The sequence below is a fragment of the Patiria miniata genome, unplaced genomic scaffold (assembly GCF_015706575.1).
Source record: "Patiria miniata isolate m_02_andy unplaced genomic scaffold, ASM1570657v1 HiC_scaffold_9, whole genome shotgun sequence".
NCBI classification, from domain to species: Eukaryota; Metazoa; Echinodermata; class Asteroidea; order Valvatida; family Asterinidae; genus Patiria; species Patiria miniata.
This window is the reverse complement of record NW_024037076.1, coordinates 24,491,840-24,510,312: the sequence shown is the minus strand read 5'-3', so window position 1 is coordinate 24,510,312 and position 18,473 is coordinate 24,491,840. Positions and strand designations below refer to the sequence as shown.

The following is an 18,473-nucleotide window of genomic DNA, read 5'->3' as shown; positions in this document are numbered from 1 at the left end:
TTCACAACTAAAAGCTTACAAGAATTAACATGATAGGCCAAGATGTGATGTAAACGATGAGGAAACCTTTACAAATCACAGATTACGCACTTTTAAGATTATGTGGTCAAGCAGTTGAGGTTTCATCCAATTACAGTCAAAATGCCACCCGAACAGGCCGTAAGTACTTTGTTTTGCTGATCTCAAATTGCGCCAAAACGGTTGCTAAGGGCAGAGCGGGCACTGGCCCTCTCAGTGTTTTTTTTTCCGCGTATGATCAATGACGTCTTCTAGATGTCCAACAATTAGAAGTTCATAGACCATAATACTTGGCATTAATAAAAAGCTATGTTTAAAGCATTAATGTGATCGATAACACAATAATAATAAACAAGAGACCTAAACTCTCATACGAAATAGGTGGGCTTAAGGTATTTATATTTCGAATTAAATTCATAATGTTTGTACAAAGAACCATGATTTACTTAATTGACGTCACAGCCACATCTCCCTATGTAACTAACTGAATAAAGATTGAACAGGTATACATTATTTGTTTGAAACATTAATTTAGGAAATTGCATTTTATATCTTATATTTACTTGTCAATTTTATTTCATAAACTTATAATGCAGAACTCAACGCCCCTAATAAATATCAACTTGCGTGCATTTTCAGAGAACTCCCAACTTTATGACCTTACCAAAACCGACATTATTTTTAGCCCAGAGTAGATATGCGGATCAATTATAACCGCAGCGAACCGACGAACTTTCTCTATTAGTCTGATGTGATAGAACTGAAGACTATCCTATACCGTCGTTGATAGGACGATATTGGTGTACGTATAATGGTTGTGGTCAGCCAGTTCTGATATAGACGATAGTTGGTGGAGATGATAGAGTTCATCTTCGGTCAACGTATGTCTGCCTATACCCACACACCGCCTTTCCAAATAGTCTTAGAGGCCCATGTAATGGCATTCAAACAAAAATATGCAATCCTTGAAATGTACCTTTGTGTTCCATTTAACTTAATATTTAATCTTCAATCATATTCCCATTTTAAGGGCGTTTTTGGTGCCCTTTTGGGTTTTTTTCTAATGCAAATTTCCATGAGCAAAACTGTGACGTCATTCAAGGCAGAAACTTCAGTTTCACATCTGCTTCAGCATAAAAAGTTCAGCATAAAAAGTGTCGCCTTGGTCTACTATTTTATTACATTTTATTTGGCTTTGCTTTCAGCCAACTCAAGTGTCATCAAGTTCTGTTTGTGACGTCCTTTCCGAGGGTATCAAATGAAAAATCCAATCAAAATCAAGTTATTTCTATAGCTTTGCGTGATGAGTACTTGACCGCGTACTGCAGTATTTCTCAACTGAAATAAATGTGAGAGTCCCGGCCGTCTTTCCTTAACTCCACCCTTCCCCCCATCTACGCATTAAATTTAAGGACTGAGGGGAAATGTTATCAAGCCTTTTCCTCACACATTTAAAACAAAGGATCTGAGGACCCGCCAAACAGTCCTATAAGCTTAAGGAAAAAAACACCTGCAGAGCAAAATCATGCGTAGACATTAAACGTAATCTGCAAAATAGGTCTAATCGGCCCTATGTCATAACCTCAATGTCGTAACCAGGTCATGCGTCTGCAATCAGGAGATTCCAACGGAAGCATCAGCCCTCCGGCACGAGACACGGGGTCAAAGGTCAGACAAGTATTATTAGAAGGTACAGCGCCCAGTCACCGCCAGTGACGTCATTTCGAAAGTTGTCAATGACTCACAATTATTGTTGTTGCGAGAATGAGACAGCTAGGGTTTCCATCTCCACTTGTTGTGTTTGTGTGTTGGGCGATGAGTAAACAATTCTGGTAATCAGTGGAAACAATCGAGACGTGGTGGACTGTGTACGAAGCGAGCAAAGTGGTCGGGACCCGGTCAAGGTTGAACGGGGAGAGTTCGGGCCGAGAATAGGCCAGTCAGCGGTCAGAAAGCTTTCCTCTTCCGATCCCTGTACCCCTCTGATTTCACAGAATGGGCTGGGTGATCCAATACCACAGACACGATTATGGGCTTCAGTGGTTGATGTCTTTATTTTGATGTCAGGGTGTGTAAAGTTCAACAGCCGACTGATTGCATGAGCGTTTGGTCGTTGTCTGTTCTTATCTCGAACTGGGTAACATCTCCAAAAATTTTCGGCTTAAAACTCTATTGGATAAATTAAGTTAAAGGTTCATATACCAGCTAAAAACATCTCGCATTTTTCATGCTGGAAAAGCAGAAATTATTTATTTGGTTATTTTTTTGGTAAATTTGTAGGACAACTGTTTTCATGGTTATCAATGCTTATGAGAGGACTGGAGAATGGATTAAATTCAGACAAAAATCCAGTTATGTTTTCACACAGCGTGTTACTCCTCCCGGTCAGTTGGCAGTTTTCAGATGATAAGGCGCCAGGATTTTGGAGAAAAGTATGTATTTCTCTACAGATAGTTTAAAGAGTAGTTTAATTCAGGTCTGGTGTCCATTATGGATGACTCTACATGCGGACTCCAAGATTCTAATCGGTCTCCATGTAGTTTCCCTTTGGAGAGATGGCATCTTCGGCTTCCCAATTCATGAGCTATTTGTGGCATATGTAGATCTGAAGTTAACAATTGCTGCTAGATCAAAATAGTTTGCCCTTTGGGATTAGGAAATTAGAAGTTATTGTCGACGTATACCCTCCTACTTCGCTGCCAAAGGCTTCCGCTTCTGAGATATAATTTTATTGTGTATTTCCAACCATGGAGAAAGGAAAACATATGTTCCAATCACATCACTCAGTGTAGTGAACTGTTTTACTTTGTTTCGCCCGTTAAAGGTTTTCGTTTTGCATCACTTTCCAACTAAAGTTCAGTTATTACTTTTTGTAGGGTTGTCATGGCAACTGGTTGATTGTTACCTGAGCTTTGATTAAGAACATTGAGCAAGCCTATTCACCATGGCAACCAACTGAGAGTTTACATCTGCAGTTCTTCCCACCTGTTACCAATAACCTGTTTGTTTTCGGTACGCCCCTTTACTTATCTCATGTTGAGAACGCCTTCAACCTGTCAACAATTAGCCCCTCTCTTCCCTCACTATTTGGTTATTTCAGCATCCTGTCAAGCCCCAGGATATTGTGTTTTTACCTTTATCTATCCCCACTACGGCGACAAATGCACAAATACTCTGCAGAAGGATGCACAGGTATAATAAGAAGCATGGATGCGGCGATTTGGGACGATAACAATGGCTGAACGGTCGGCTATAGGTGAACTTTTGTTTCATACTCTAAAACAATGTGAGCTAACTATTCCATCATGCCACGGGTTGCAATATATCAGGGGAAGTTTCACTGACGGGGATTCACGTCCCCATTTGAATTGTGGAGTTCAACCTGCTCAATGCGACCACCTGACGCCCTCTCATTGCGGCCAGCCTTCACAAGTCACGAAAGAGTCATCAGTATTCATATACATGATCGAATCAGATGACAAAGTCTTTGAAATCCTATCCAGCTGAATGGGTTTTGTAAGCTCACACCAGTGCGTGGGCACATAGAGTGTAGCAATAATGTAACCGAAGTTGAAGTGTCAATTAAAATGCATCAGACAAAACAGCTTAACACCAAACTTTTGCCACTGCTTTGTGTAAGGCAAGATCTAATATTGGTTAAGTTGGAAAAGCAAGGGTCTGCGGTGAGTACACTGCACATTGTAACTGGCGTTTCTGGTTGTTAAGTCAAGGAAAGGCAACGCCGTTGTTCAACCACAGAGAAGCTGCCAAAGCAGAGGGTCACATGACTTCATTCAGTTCACGTTATTTTCCCTGAATGTGATCGTTATTTTTTAAAAATGACATAATCTGAACAAACCCAAACAGTGCTGTCCCCTTCCGGGAAGGGGGGATCCACATTGCACCTCTGCTGAAGAACAAACACTGACTAGCCACCGTTACCAAAGTACCAGTGGTTTTAGGACGGCACCGGTCGTTCTTGATTACTGTGGTTTTACTCCCCCGTTTTACTGTATCGCTATGAACCTACTTGACGGATCATCTTAACGCAAGAGATCTGTGGTTTCCTATGCCTGTTCCCATGGCAACTTGTTTACGCAGACGGCACGATTGGGTCAAGAGAGATCAAGTACAAAATCAGCTTGACGAGTTATAAGACAACTAATATCACTAAACGCTCTCGTTTACATGTTTAGAAGATTTAAACCCAGTGGTAAAATGAAACTTGAAATCGGTATTGTTTTAAAGATTTTTTTTCTCGCCATAGGGACAAAACCATACATATTAATGGTCAATGGGTAGCCTAGATTGGTAACGTCATTGTTGACAACCGTATACATAAACATCTGCGCAAAGATTATAGCGAGTATTGGCAATGGTGGAACATTATTCGAAAAACTGTGATCAGCAAAAGTCTGTTGTAACGATCGTGGGCCTTCAAGTTGTGATTTTCAGATGAGTTACGAGTGGGATTGGCACACGGGTTCGCTATACGAACATTAGCGCATGCCTCATAATGAGACTTATTGGGTAGATCCATCAGGTTGGCACAGTGGTACTTTCCTCACCTTCAACCGGGTTCGAATCCTGCCTGGGGCAGCATGAGGATTGGGTGTTCAGTCCCTACCTGATTCCATGATATATCATTCCAGGGTAACTCATTCCTTCCTCATACTCTTCCAAGGGACTCCACTGGAAGTAAGTAGATATGAATGAAATAATTTGGCGGTCTCTCTCCCTTCCGCTTCCACATTTTTCAAAAGATTGGGAGTGAAGAATCCGTGTTCCAATGAGAGAACTTACAAGGATTGCGAGTGTCAAGCAAAGCGCCTCCTAGGGTCACCTCCCAAGGGTCTCATGAGCCATACTAGGTGCGGACAGACATTAAGAGGTTGTCTCATCCAATCCCCCTCGGTTCCCTACTCCCTATGGTCTGCCCTCCTCCTCTCTTCCAATCACCTCAAATATCTGCAGGCATTTGATGGGTTGTCTGAATTCCTTCCATTTGGTTCGGCCTCTTTAGGTGCCATTAATGAGGCCGTAAATTGCCACTGTCTTATCAACCGACCTTGGGTGATTTACCGTCGTTATTACCCCGGGCCCATTTACAAAATACCGCCTGGCCGTCTGACTAAAATAAGAAGAGACCTGCTACACAAAGGCCTTAGACTCTTTGCCAGTGCGCCCTCACTGAGGGCATTTTAGTTACGTAAATGCCGTGACAATTGAACGCACAAGGTGTGTAATAATGCATGCGTTTTACAGAGGAACAAGGACCTGCCCTCATGGGTGACTTCAGATGCAAGGGGTCTGTTATACAGAACCAAATCTGCTTTAGGAAGCCTGTTAAAGAAGAGGTTGAAAATGTTTTCTAGTATACACATTCAATATGTGACCTGCAAAAGCGGCCATCTTTGGGGGCTGTGTTACTTTTACTTGTTGGGATTGATACTTTCTGTGTATTCACTGTTCCCGAAAGAGAAGAAACGACACCTTTAAGTCAGTAAGGCTGTGATAAGATGATCTTTAGAAGAGATGCTCAACAAAAGCTGGATCAACGATGGATATGAAGAAGGTTGTCTGCCCAAAACCAGCTCGGTGAGGCTTTCTGAACAAATCCACGGTTTATCTTGTTCCCACCGTTTTCGCCGCATCTTGCTAGTTTTTCCCTCACCAGTGTACATCAGCTTTAAAGTCGGCTGTTTTTACCGGCTGTGACCCGCATGACCACAGCCAATTGGGTTGCCCGTTCCGCACGATCTGACTTCAAGTATTCGGCGCTAAAAGCTTGCCGAATCGCCCCCTCCCGGTTCGGCAAATACTCCCCGACCATACACATGAAACAGACAGCCTCCCTAAATGATAGCAACACGACCGCTGCATAATAGCGGCTGTTGACTTGGCTCTTTTTTATGAGTCATTTTCTCCTTCTTCATTCGCAATCGGGCGAGGGGGGTAAACACGCTAAATGGGTTTGGGGACGCGGGAAAGGGCCGTTCTGATTATAACCATATAAACGAGCGAATAGATTTGGCTACACGAAAAATAGGTTAATTGAGATGTAACGGCGCATTTAGGAAGACTTTGAATGAGCATGAGTCCCTCTTTATACCGATTTGACACAGTGTTGGAGGGCATTGATACGTTTGGTTGGTATTTTCCCATGGCACTTTTCAAAGGTCACGACTGTATTTCATACAGCTTAAGAAACGATTTTGTTTTGAGTCCTTCAATTTCTTTTTTAAAAATGAAGGAACTCTATTATTCAGGGTATGATTGTTAATTTTTTCTCCAACAAAGCCTTTCTTTCCATGGAATCTGTATGTGGACATGTTTCAGCATGACAATTTGATTATTGCGCATATATCTGCTTCTGCTTCTTCTCGTATACTGTACACATCGCCCTGTTGGCCTACTCAGTGCACAAACCAATGAGACTACGGGGGGTTGGCTTGAGAATGAGGGTGAGAAATAAGGTAGGGTTTAAGATAAGGGGTAGATTTAGGGTTGCTACATTTGTGATCACTTGTGTTCCGTGTAAAAGTAAATTTGCTGTACTATTATGCTTTGCTATTGCGCTTCACTATTGTGCATGCGTTGTACGCGTGCACGTTCTGATTTTATGTGAGTCCCAATTCATATGACACCCACATTAAACAGCACATTAAAGCAGTAATGGTGTGTCATGTGGATGTGACTGCGTCCCAACAGCGGTCGTTTATACAGTGAGCATGTCACGGGATTTGTTCAGTTCTATCTCTGATCTGAAGATGAACGCCATCGTCTTGCCATCTTGGCAATCTCACCATGATCTCACCAAGGAAAAGAAAAACAGTCGCAAGTAATTGCTCAGTCAACAATGGCCGGGCCCTGAAGCCGGCAGCGTCTCGATAAATAGCGGAAATTGGCTAATAAGTCCCGAACGCTGATAACAGATTGAGATAAAAGTCTGGTAATTAAAGTCGAAACTGGCCCGTACCGCGGATATCTCCAACAGCCTGCCACAGTCGTTCAACAGGCGGGAAGCGAACCAATCAATTAACAGGTGAACTAATCCAATTTGGGCCAGTCACAACACTCGAGATGGGGAAATAAATTCATTATCAGCATGGGGTTCCAGACAGAAGTTACATCTCATATTCTTATAACCCCCACTTTTCCTATTTGGAGATGTGTGAAAATACTACCGCGAAGGTGTAATTTTATAGCGGGCCCGGAATGCAAAAGCCTGGCCGTGGATTGGTCCGGATCAACCCACGGGCCGCTCCACGCCAGTCACGCTAGTGACAACCAACCCTTCGGGCGGTTTTAATTGTCAGCGCTAACCTCGTTCCTTTCTGTGTTTGTTTATTGCAATCGGCTCATTGCAGGGTCGTGGTGAGTGACAGACAGGACCCTGTGTGAAAGTGCTCGCTATGTTTCTGCTACTGTTCCCTCCATTAGTACATGCAACCGTTGATTAACACTCATTCCGCATGCGATATGACCCATCAACGAGTGCACACATCTTATCGCTCCCTATAAGATTTCAGGCTCGCAAAATGCGACGCGGGCATTATTTTATAAAACAACATCAAGAATACAGGGAAATTGTAGATGGATTACATCATGGGTCAGAGGGGAGGGGTCAACCGATGACCTAATCGTCACACGACCCAGAAGACTGAATACATTCCGAGCGCTGCGATTTTAATGGTTGTGTGATACTCAAGGGAATCTATCATTACGGTATGACTGACATGTAACAGGCAGGGCTGTCACCGAATGGTTGTACGCCTGCGCAGTTAGCCTCCCCTACCAGTCACAAGTGGGAGTGATAAACCGGTGTTGAAATCTTTACGGAGAAATAAAGTCTATTATCATAAATAAATCTATCTGATATTTTCTTTCCCAGACTTTTTGGGTTTTTTTCTTATTTCATCTCTGTGTGGGCCAGCCGACATGGAATAAATTCTCGTTGTTAATCATGACTCTGCCGTAGCCTACTTTAGATTATTTGACCCGAGTGAATATAACGTACCCATCAATCGACTACTCCACATCCATTTCAGTCCATTGTTGGTCGGCAAGTTGCGGCAAACCGATACTTAATAAAAGAGTGGCAAAGTGTCAAGCCCCCCCCCCCCCCCCCACACACACACACACACACCGAGGCGATCTCTTTTGTACACCAGTCACCCTGTGAGTGACACACCACAAATAGACCGTGGACGTCCGAGGTGTTGCTTAATCACTGACCGGTGTTTAACGGTCATTAGTACTGGGCTGCAGGGGCTGACACAGCTCACCGAGGCCGATCTGCTGTGGCACTATACGGGATAAACTTCTTAGCAAACACGCACGCACCACGCGAGCCGAATCGACTACCACACACCGACCGTTTGTGACGTCCATAAAAAGGGGACGCTCCGCATAAATGGTTCTCTATAGAGCGATTGGCCTGATCCGGATTGCTAGTCAGTCAAAACTTTTAACTCTACTCGCGCGCACCCGGCCCACCTTGCAGTTGAGTTGGGTCGGCTTGGTAACATCTACCTGTCGATGTGGGATCCCTTCTCATCTTTTTTTTCAACTCTCTTGTACGACGTTGAAGGGAAAATAAAGCCGGAGATTCTGTCCTCGTCGATTGTTGGCACACTGAACGGAGGATCCTCCTCGTCCATCAGTAAATGCTTTTAATTACCCGTCCCTTGCTCTTCCCATCACTGTATCCATTTGTTTAATGTGGAGGGTCGTTAGCCATCAATTACCAGCCATTTGACGTTGTTGAGGCAACTCTCATCGTTTGGTGCAGCCTGGCAGAGACGCGGAGCTCGGAGTATCATCGGATCGACTTTCTGATCATGACTGTTTATCTGCGTTCCGTAAATGTCACCATCCCGCCACTTTCAAAACTGTAATCACTTTGATATTGGAATCACCAGTAGAGTATCTGGAACCAGTTCGATATCCAATTGTTACTGAGGTGAACTAATTTTCAAGACTCGTTCACGATGTTTCCTCAGTACCGGACTGACTTGTTGGCCATGGGGTTATCTTCCTCCAAGTTTCACCCCGTGCCTGTAGTGTCCGCATCAGCATTCTTTCCCCCGGTGGTGGCTATTGGGACCTGGCATCCCCACAATTACCGGCCGAGGGCCAAGCGTCCCACGCCGTACTATATCGCAGATATTCTCGGTCTTTGGGAGCGTGAAGCGGCGGCGGCAGCGGCCGCGGAGGCCCAGAGGAAGCTAGGGTTGATGAGCGGTGAGCATGCCCGTGCCATGACGCTGACTGACCCGCCTGCCGTGACGGGCGGCAAGACGTGCGGGAAACCTGCGTCGACTTCACCGGGCAGTTTGACCGTCGAGATGGAGAAACGCACGGCCATCAAACACGCCAAAGACGGTCATCAACACCACCATCACCAGAAAACTCACACCACAGACGTCGTGGAAATTGTCACGGATCACACTTCGGACAACCGCGACAGCGCCGATAGCAACGGTAAGTTGTTTATTTCTTGTCATTTTTCAAAACCTTTCTTAAAAAGGCACTTAAACAATCCATTCGCAAGGACAAATTGAAATTGCAAATTCTGCTGTACAGTATATTATTAAGCAATTTAAACGTAATTTTCTTGAACCCCCACCCACAATCAATTAAAATTAAAAACGTGGAGTGCAGTTGAGGGGAAAACCGTTATTACCGTTTAAGCGACTGGCCTCGATTCAGCTAAGTGTTAAATTCCCCTCGCTATAATGTTAATGGTTAGCCTACCATTAAATAGAAGCCTCGGGTACTTTGTTACCCGCCTATTCATCCAGCAAGGCCGATTTGGGGCCTCCTCTTAACTCCATCCCTGCCTGGTAATCTATCACAAATAATAAAGAGGATGGGGACAAAAAAGACGGGACGTCGAGGACCACCTAGGAGAGGAGCGAAGGTGCTTAAAGTTTAACCCCTCCGATTCGGCCCATCATCGACGGGCTCATTATCCCCACTCCAAGGAGCGGGGAATTGAGACCCCAAAAGCCCGGCATCTCTCGTGCTTGATACACCCACAGGGTATACGGCTGCGCTACAGAGGGCCTTTCACTGCCCTCTCTCCATTCATATCTCATTGTGATGGAGCGATGGAATCCTAATACAAAGTGATGGCATGAAAAGAGGACCCCTCCTTCTTGCCTTCCCATTCTTCTTCGTCACCCCTCTCGGACCTCCGTCAATGAATCAAGGGGGGCTTCGGTCTTCCAAGTGACCATCAAGCTCTTTCAAGACGGTAAAAGGTTTCCCGTTGAGGGTGGGTGAGAAAGGGGGAAAAAGAAGAAAACATCCACTTGGGCAAAACTGCCAAACGACCTTTTCATTGGGAAATAACTTCCGTCTAAAATGTGTAACTATGTTTAAAAAGAGGAGGAATTCCTGTCTCCCAAAGCAGTGTCATAACCTTAGGGTTAGGGTTCCGTTTATACCAGTGACCGTGAAAGTTTTAGTTTCAGGTCTAAACATTTCGCTGTAACAGCAAAAAGTATGGAGGCGTTGAAAACACTGTATCTTGATAGAATATTTATTTTTCTATCGGTTATCTTGATCTCCTGATTTCATGCATTTTGTTTTGTTCACACACAAACATTCTTGAAAATTTGAATTGATGTTTTAGTGTCTCAAGTTTCACTCTGAGGGTTAACTGTGATAACATTCTGAAATGAAGATTATAACTAGTCTTTAATTCTGTAATCATTCTGAAGCAATCAGAATGATTCAGTCAATAAACACAGAACGCGTGTGCAGATTTGATTTCAACCATCCCCACTCACTGTAATTTCAGCCCTCGGCAAGAACGACGATTCAAACTAAAACCTCATCCCTCGCAATTACGAACTCCAGATAATCTGGAGATGATTTCTAAGTGCTGTCACTGGCATGACTTAATCATTTGCCGGGCTCGCTAAATGGTCATTAAAATGAGAGACTGGACTCGCGTCGTTAATGAGTCTGTCATTCAATGGAGATAATTACAGCATTCTTGAATTATCAAATGCTTCATTAGTCGAACCTACCCCGGCCACTCTGTGTGAGCAGTGTGGCATTATTATACAACCTGCTCAAATGTTAAATATGCAGTCGATTTTTTGTTGACCTACTTTTTGTTTTTATTGAACACCATTTGGTTTCACACTGCTCACTAATTTGATTAAACCAGGCCTTTTTTTCGTAAACAAAAAAATGCACACTGAAAAACAAAGCTACAATTATATATTATCCTACATTCATTCACAAATGATGTTGTATAATAGTAATGCTGTTCGCTGTTTAATAAATTCACTCAAAGAATTGTATACGAAATTTCTGTTTACACCCAATTTCTAAAGAACGATGTAAAAACGTATAGTTTCTTTAATATCAAGCCGAAATGGCGTTGTTACATATCACACAAAATTAGGGTTTGACGTATTTTGAAAATAGCACATTTCGACAAGTGAACATGTTAGCCAACTTACAACTTAGTTAACAACGCTTGAAGGTTAGTCGATGATAGAAGTGCGCCTGGGGTGATTTAGGTAAACAATTTTTATACAACACCGTCAATTCAATTTTTGCCTCTTTCGGCTATAGGCTTTTTATCATTTAGATCTTTCTGAATGTAACACTTTCTTGAATGAAGATGTTTACTTCATTTCAACTGCATACATTAAACAATACCACACCTCAGACAACGGGGAAAAAGGTTAAGAAAAATCAATAAATCAAACGATAAACAAATGCTTTGAGCAACACCGAGTAACCTGGTTTGAGAAGTACAGAGTAGCATGCTTTGACTGACACTGAGTAACATTTTTATTTTCAGTTGCATTTTTTGTAGTTATTAAAAAAATCTTCCTGGCAATGAAAACAAGGGTTCCTCAGGGCCCAGGCACTGTAGCTCGGGAACCTGAAGAGAAAGACGATTGAGAAATGTTCAGTTTGAGAGATTGGAAGAAAATCCCAGAAGGAATCTGAAGAAACCCAGGCAGAGACTAATAACCTAGCTTAGGGGATTCGAACCTGGGCCAATTCGCCGATAGGCTTCCTTCTTCACTTCTATTTTTTCCCTGTCTATTTTCAGAGGACGATAGTTCGAGCGGGGCAGCGGACCGCAAGCGCAAGGGGGATGGCGAGTCCCCGGACGGTAAGGAGAAGAAGAAGAAAGCACGGACCACGTTCAGCGGAAGACAGATCTTCGAGTTAGAGAAACAGTTTGAGGCCAAGAAATACCTGTCTGCTAGCGAGAGAGCTGAGCTGGCTACCCTGCTGAATGTCACTGACACACAGGTACAACTCTTCCATGTTTCTATCACCAAGTTAGGCAGATTTTCTTTTACCGCGTCCATAAATGATGCTGATCTTTTAAAAAGAGGATAGAACAGGCCCTTGAATTTCATGATAAGTGAAGAAAAAAAACATTATGTCAAATATCAGTAACCTGATGAACTAAGGAAATGATCTTGAGTATCATGGGAATTATCAGACTTAAGACTTAGTGAAAATTAAATTATAGCGATGAATGTGTAATCATTCTTGTACTCAGTCCACCAAAATTCGGTAATTATATCAATAATGAAATTACATGTGCCTAAAACCAGGGAAAACTTTACACCAAGCTGTCTCCAAATATACTTCTCCTTCCGTTTTATACCCACAACCACAACCCCCCCCCCCCCTAAAAAAAATGGGGGGGGGGGGTGTAGATGATGTAGCCTACATGTGGGGATTGGACATGCAGACTAAGTCATCACCATGAAGGGTGACAATTTGTGCATAAAATAAGTGATCTCCAACTAAATCTATAATTATTAAACAATAAAATTCATCACTGATGTTAGCCCGATGGTGTAGACAAGGTCAATGCCGGAAATCCCAGCAGACAGTGCCCTCCAAAGCCACCGCAGTTCACATAAATATTTCCAAGAACAATCAATTACATTCGTACGTAGATCACTTCCTTTTTTGAAGTGAATTGTCTTCCTTTACTTCACCTGTTTACACCTTGTTGTTTTTCTGAACATCCAACCATTATATTTAAGTCATATACGAATATTGTCCTATAATACTCGTGCCTTCCCCTGCCTTTTGCTTCTGCCCCGCTTTGTCCCTAGCAGCACGTTCCAACTCCATCGAATCTTTCTTCAATCATACTTACAATTTGTCGATTAAGAGCGATCCTTTCAAAGGCAATAAAAGCCCACAGACGACGAGATGATGAGAACATTTACCGTCATTTCGGCGTTTAAAAAACCTTTCAGATCCCTTCGTTTTACAGTGACAGGGCCGTGTAATGGTTTTAACCTGATCATGAGCTTCATGTATTGCAAAGTAATAGACGGTGCGTGTATGGAAGCCAATCTGTTGTATTTTTAGGGCATACAGAGCAGAAATATTGCTGCGGGATCCTCGTCCATAACACAGCCCATTACAGGTTTAGCTCGCAAAGCGGTAGGCAATTTCGCGGCGCGTTTCAACTCTTCGAATTGCCCACACGATCCCATTGCTCACAATCAAGCACGGAAGTCTTTTCCCCTCTCTCCGAGCCAATTTGATTTTTTTTTTCAGTCTTCTTCCCTTTTAATCTTTCAGGTAGTTAATTTGTCGGGATGGGGCAGTCGTTTTCACAACCATTTAAGGATAATTCACGGAGGCACTGCAATCGGAAAATAATGGATTAAAGGGTTTAAGCGTGGGCCACAGCGGCGGCTAGATGGAATTCCATTACCTTAACATGATTGGTGTAAACGGAGGAGGTTTAACAGCGTTGCTGATATACATTGTACATTGTGATTGGTTAAAAGCTGCGTAAATTATAATGGGTCCATTCACATAATTCTTGGCTCTTTGTGTCACAATTGACTTGTGGGCGTATCCAGTCCGACTTTCAGGAACTTCGGGCCAATCGACTTCGAGCTGGCGGATCACGTGCCCTGCTGTAGCCCACATGCGTCTAGCGATATCGAAGTGTGGCATCCGAGGACGTCCACTTCGCAATTGTAAAGAAAAAAAAATCACAAAAACACTTGTCTGCTCTATTGAAAATGATTTGGCGCCGCTATCGCAGACTTTGTCTTAACTTGAAATTGCAAATGAGTAAATTAAACCGAGAAGAAAACGGTCACGATCCCTTAAATGACTAGACTACCGTGCGACTACGATGATCACTGATGATTACGGCCCATGTAGACTGGCAGTGCGTAAAGACCAAGACACCATGTTCGAGTCTAGTGCTTTACTTAGCGTTACTTTGTGCTGCATACAAGTTGCCTCTCGCCATGCTTTTTTCTGGTGTATTATGTGGGTGAGGTGACAGCAAAGAGGGTGTAGGGTAGCACTTGTGTGTCGCCCTCAGGACAGGTTTGGACCGAGAGCTCCTGAGGAGGTAAGGCAAGAAAGTTACCCGCCTCCTGTTGGCACGCACGCGGTGGCGGGACGTCCCAGATTTTTTCTCGGCGAGTATCGAGGCCTGTTCCGGTGACTCTTGTCTGTTTTCTACACCTTAGGGGAGAAAGAGGGCGAGTTGGAGGTGTAAGCAGAGGAAGACGAGGAGAGACTTCTCTTGCTCTTGAGGAGAGAGAGACTATACCCCACGAGTGGAAACAGAGATGAAAGGGGGCGTGTAAACGGGTTAGGGTCTCAGGGTGGTTTGATCTAGTTTGCCATGGTGGGATGAGAACACTACGGGTCCTCCAATGAAAACCGGCCATCTCAGGGTCCTGTCGTTACTGGTCAAGAAGCTCCCATGTACATCATCATCTTTATTATTTCTTCTCTCTTCTCTGTTTTGATTGGCGCATCCATCCCTGCAGCCCTTGTAAGAGTACAAGGGGTGGTGACCAACAGCTGTTCATTCCCCTTAAAAAGATAATTAATAAATACATTTAAACAAAGCTTCACAATTATTAACTTATTTAATACTTCTGAATCGAGCAATTTTTTACGCCTTCCGGAATAAAACTGCAGATGAAGATATTGCCCTGTCTAGTAACACGCATGCGCGCCCATAAGTGGTTTTGACACTGTTACCTCCACCAAGGAGGTTATGTTTTCATCGGCGTTTGTTTGTTTGTTTGTTTGGTCAGTTTGACTGTTAACAAGATAATTCAAACAGTAATGGACGGATTTGCATGACAATTCTTCTAGTGGTGGTCCTTGGTAAAGTACAAATCGACTAGATTTTGGAAGTGATCCGGATCTGGGTCTGGATCCAGGATTTTTAAAAAGGATCCACCATTTATGCGAGTATTTCTTTTGGGTGTACTTACAATATGGCGGGGAATTGTTTAGCCTTGGTGTAGGTTTGCGCTGTCTGGGTGCTTTCTAGTTTATACTAATGTTACGTGAAAGATTGACTTAGTTTACCGCTGATTTCTTTTTTTTAATCACTGCTTTTATTGACTGTATAACGACGACACGCGCACAATGGTCCGACATTAGTCGTTCTTCATGAGTTCAATGGTCACATTTTGATATCGTGAACGAAGAGTTTTCTATCACATTACATCGTGATTTGCTAACAGTTAGAACAAATTACAATGAAATACAAAGAAATCTCAAAGCATGAATAAAATTGTACATTCACGTCCATCTCACATCCATATATTAGGATATTTCTTTCTTAAACTCTCGTTGCTGTATTTGCATTACCATTTGAACAATATTTTATCGGTGTATGTTGTGCCACTGTGTATTTAACCAATGCCGCAAATAGTTTTATATATCAAATTCATTTGGGAGGTAAAGATAAAAGCCCTATTTTAATTACTGAACCACAAAACAATCTTTGAGACGTACATCAACAGTTTAGTTGACATTTGCCGCCAAAAACAATTCCCTCTAAAATTTGCTCGAGGCCTTTGCGTTTCAAGCGCGTCATTCCGCCGTCTCTCGCACAGCGACTTCTCCCCTCGTTCATTTTAATGTATACACCGCTCCCGGACAATGGAAAACACGTGTACTTGTTCGACGTCGTCTGTATTAATTTTCATCATAATTTAGGAATAATGGAACGTCGGTGATTCACAGTGGATGGACCTGAATCAATCATAAATCGTGACATATCGCCGTACTGGGAGTGTTTACTGCATGGGGTATAGTACGGCTTACGTGATTGGTGGAAACATCAGCGAGTTTGAAATCGTACTGACCTGCAATTAACGTAAATGAGACACCTATATTAACTAATCTACGGGATACAATAATTGTGAACTCTGAATAACATTCACTAAAATGTAGAGTAAAAACAGATGCCGATAATAAAGATTGTGCGTTGATATCTTTCACTCGTCTTTTGAAATATCTTTTAGTCCTTAATTTGGACTTTTAGCACTGGATAAAAGAGAAAGAAAATGAAACAAAAGGGTTCTTTACAGAGATGTCTTAATGGCTATACATGTAGTGCTTACTATGTAGCAACGCTCTGTGCATTTTTAAACAAACTGAAAATTTCTGCAAACACCGGAGGCCGAAACCGCCAAGCTTTCGCATATCAACTGAGACTTATGTTCCAATTTTGATAATCAGTCAATAATTTCTTTATCCAAATATCTTAGAGAAAGGACTTAATTAACATTAACTGTGAAAACCCCCCACAATTGCAGTGGCTTGACACGGGCTTGGATATAGCTTACCGATAAATGTGGTAGCCTGTCGGTACCAGGAAAGACTCTATGTTTTTCTTGTCTAAATATTTAGGTACCAATGAAATAAACGCGAAAACACCATTATTTTCGCAAGTTATCTTATACCCAGACTCACAGTCGACACAGCACAAGTATTTGTTGGAATTGTACACTAAAGAATGTTTTGTTTCTCACTTCCCGCTCGCAGGTGAAAATCTGGTTCCAGAACAGACGTACCAAGTGGAAGAAGATGGAAGGGATTTCCAACGCGGAGGCTGCGGAGCACAAGATCGGAGGACCGAAGCACATCGACACCATCCGGCAGAAACAGAGCAGTGAGGCGGCCACGGCTGCGGCGGGGATACCGGAGAAAGCGTCTTCGCCTCCCACTAGGGTCGTGCCTGCAGCCGCTGCGGTTGATGATGATGATGATGACGACGATGATGATGATAATGAAGATGGAGAAAGGGTTCAGGAAGAAAGATGCGGATCTCCTTGTCGTAGTCATGATGCTGATGATGAGATGGAGGTTGAAGTCGTCCCCGTGGCTATAACAGTAGTGGATGAAAGCGAGACAGGGATGGAGGATAGGAAAGGGGAGTTTGTCAAGGAGGAGGATCGGGTATCAAGCCAGGAGGTAGGAGGACAGAGAAGAAGATTAGACTGTGAGCGTGACTCAGTCCTATCCCTCTCCCATCACCATCATCCCTTAGCTATCCAGACTCTTACATCAGCAACAGAGACACCATCACCACCGCAACCATCACGCGAGACCGCCATGGAAGAATCTACGGAGGCCAAGATAAGCCACATCATCCTGACAGACGAGGAGAATGGAGAACGAGAGAACACAATGTGGGACAACCACGCTATAAAGAGCGAAACGATTCATGGTGACCACCTGCATAATTGTCACTGAAGTCTCCAAATTATTGTGGACAAAACACACACGAGGTTAAGACAGCTGACTGATAAAGGGCGTATAAATAAATGTAAATACTTAACAAATTAGGGTTTAAGAGATACATATCTACTATTTATAAATTGTGTATAAAAATCAATGAGTGTGGACTATTTTCATGTTCTCGTTACATGTTCAGCATCAAGTGTTTGGAGTCTTAATTCAATACTGGCCACAATAAGACTGAGGTCATCGAGTGAATGTCAATATGCACTGTACATAACACAGTAAATAAGGAAATAAGACAAGGCAAGCCCAGTAAAGCTGGTCACAAAGCCCACAATATTTTATTTAATTGATTCAGACTGGCTATTCACTGGAAGCCTTTTAATGCGTCTATGTACACAGGCCAGATTTAGTCCATAAGTGGCGTCACGAGGTAATCCTATAGGATAGCACTGCCCGGCTCATAAGTGACAGTGAGACAGTGAAGTAAAAAGAGGACTATAGATTGGCCCACTCTGGGAACAGCACACCTAAGGTTCACTGTTAATAACCCACGGAGAAAAACATACTGGCATAGGCCTACTAAACATTATGACGCCAGTACATCCGTTGTTTCGAATACAGATGTGAATTTGGTTGCAAAAACAAAAAGACTTGCAAACTTCAAGTAGAATTTCACTTCAAGTTGGGTCCCATCTTTGTTCAGATGAGCCATTTAGGAAATCAAAGACTATTTGGGACGACCTTCTTAAATGTCGTCTGGCGCATGAAATCACTGCAAACAGCAGCACGTCACGCGCCGCCAGGTCCTTCAAGTCCATTCAGTCAGGCGACAGCTTTTCCTTCTGTGAAGCTTTTCCCGCTCTAGTTTTTTTCCTCCGTCTCTGTCTCGGTCTCGTACGAGTAAGAGATTCAATGGG

At 43.1% G+C, this 18,473-nt stretch overlaps 1 protein-coding gene across 1 annotated transcript; it reads left to right on the top strand.

Annotated features, from left to right (window-relative positions):
- Positions 1 to 8,231: 8,231 nt before the first annotated feature.
- On the top strand, positions 8,232 to 17,948 carry LOC119721048 (motor neuron and pancreas homeobox protein 1-like). Its single transcript, XM_038190919.1, has 3 exons — positions 8,232 to 9,504; positions 12,107 to 12,312; positions 16,855 to 17,948. Exons 1-3 carry the CDS (start codon positions 9,012 to 9,014, stop codon positions 17,563 to 17,565), a joined length of 1,410 nt encoding a protein of 469 aa, XP_038046847.1. The 5' UTR covers positions 8,232 to 9,011; the 3' UTR covers positions 17,566 to 17,948.
- The last annotated feature ends 525 nt before the right edge of the window (positions 17,949 to 18,473 follow it).

Coding starts and splice junctions, on each gene's coding strand:
- LOC119721048 (XM_038190919.1), top strand. CDS start 9,012: ATGTTTCCTCAGTACCGGACTGACTTGTTGGCCATGGGGTTATCTTCC. Junction 9,505..12,106: donor CGACAGCGCCGATAGCAACG/GTAAGTTGTTTA, acceptor GTCTATTTTCAG/AGGACGATAGTTCGAGCGGG. Junction 12,313..16,854: donor TGAATGTCACTGACACACAG/GTACAACTCTTC, acceptor TCCCGCTCGCAG/GTGAAAATCTGGTTCCAGAA.